The 706-nt window shown below is 26.5% G+C and overlaps 1 protein-coding gene across 1 annotated transcript in view; it reads left to right on the top strand.

Moving 5' to 3' along the window:
- The window catches only part of LOC112453108, a 2,366-nt gene extending 2,096 nt beyond the window's left edge, over positions 1-270 (top strand). Inside the window, exon 5 of the mRNA XM_025013665.1 lies at positions 1-270. This exon is cut by the window's left edge and continues 226 nt beyond it. Coding sequence (XP_024869433.1) covers positions 1-270 — 270 coding nt within the window.
- The last annotated feature ends 436 nt before the right edge of the window (positions 271-706 follow it).

Raw genomic sequence — 706 nt, 5'->3', positions numbered from 1 at the left:
GGCAAATCGGTTCATAATCAAAGAATTGAACGATTATGGGTCGATGTCTTTAAAGAAGTATGTGATTCTATTTATACTGAATTGTATTCTTTAGAAGATCAAGGTTTATTAGATATTGAAAACAACACGCACAGATTTTGTGTACAATATATTTATAAAAATGTTATTAATAAAAAGCTATCATCATTCCAATCTGCATGGAATGTTCATGGTTTAAGAATGGAAAATAATAAGTCTCCACGGCAACTGTGGTTGAATGGAATATTGTAAAATTACAATATGACTTCTACAGCAGTGCGTGATATTTTCGATACCGATAATATGACGTTATATGAAAAACTTTCGGATTCCTTACAAGCTTTAGGAGTCGATCTTTCCGTTTCTGTTGTAAATAGCAACACGAGTATTCCCTTTTCGTCTTTTACCGCGACATTACAAATAAGTAAAGAACAAAAATTGCAGCTGGAGAATATTATTAGTTTGGAAGAAAAATGTAATAAAGAAAAATATATGCTATGTGTAAATTTATTAAGTTCTTAATACACTAATTAATATTATTTTATTAATATTAAGTTAATTAATAGTAACACTTTAAGTAATTATACACTTTACTATAATAAATTATCACGGTAAAATACGATGAGAGGTTAAATAAATAAAAATTTTTTTTTCTTACTTCGAAAATAAATTTATTTTTTTATATAAA

This window comes from Temnothorax curvispinosus, unplaced genomic scaffold, assembly GCF_003070985.1.
Source record: "Temnothorax curvispinosus isolate PA1 unplaced genomic scaffold, ASM307098v1 QBEX01004043.1, whole genome shotgun sequence".
NCBI lineage: Eukaryota > Metazoa > Arthropoda > Insecta > Hymenoptera > Formicidae > Temnothorax > Temnothorax curvispinosus.
Note: the sequence above shows the minus strand (reverse complement) of the source record. Positions and strands in the feature narration are given on the sequence as shown.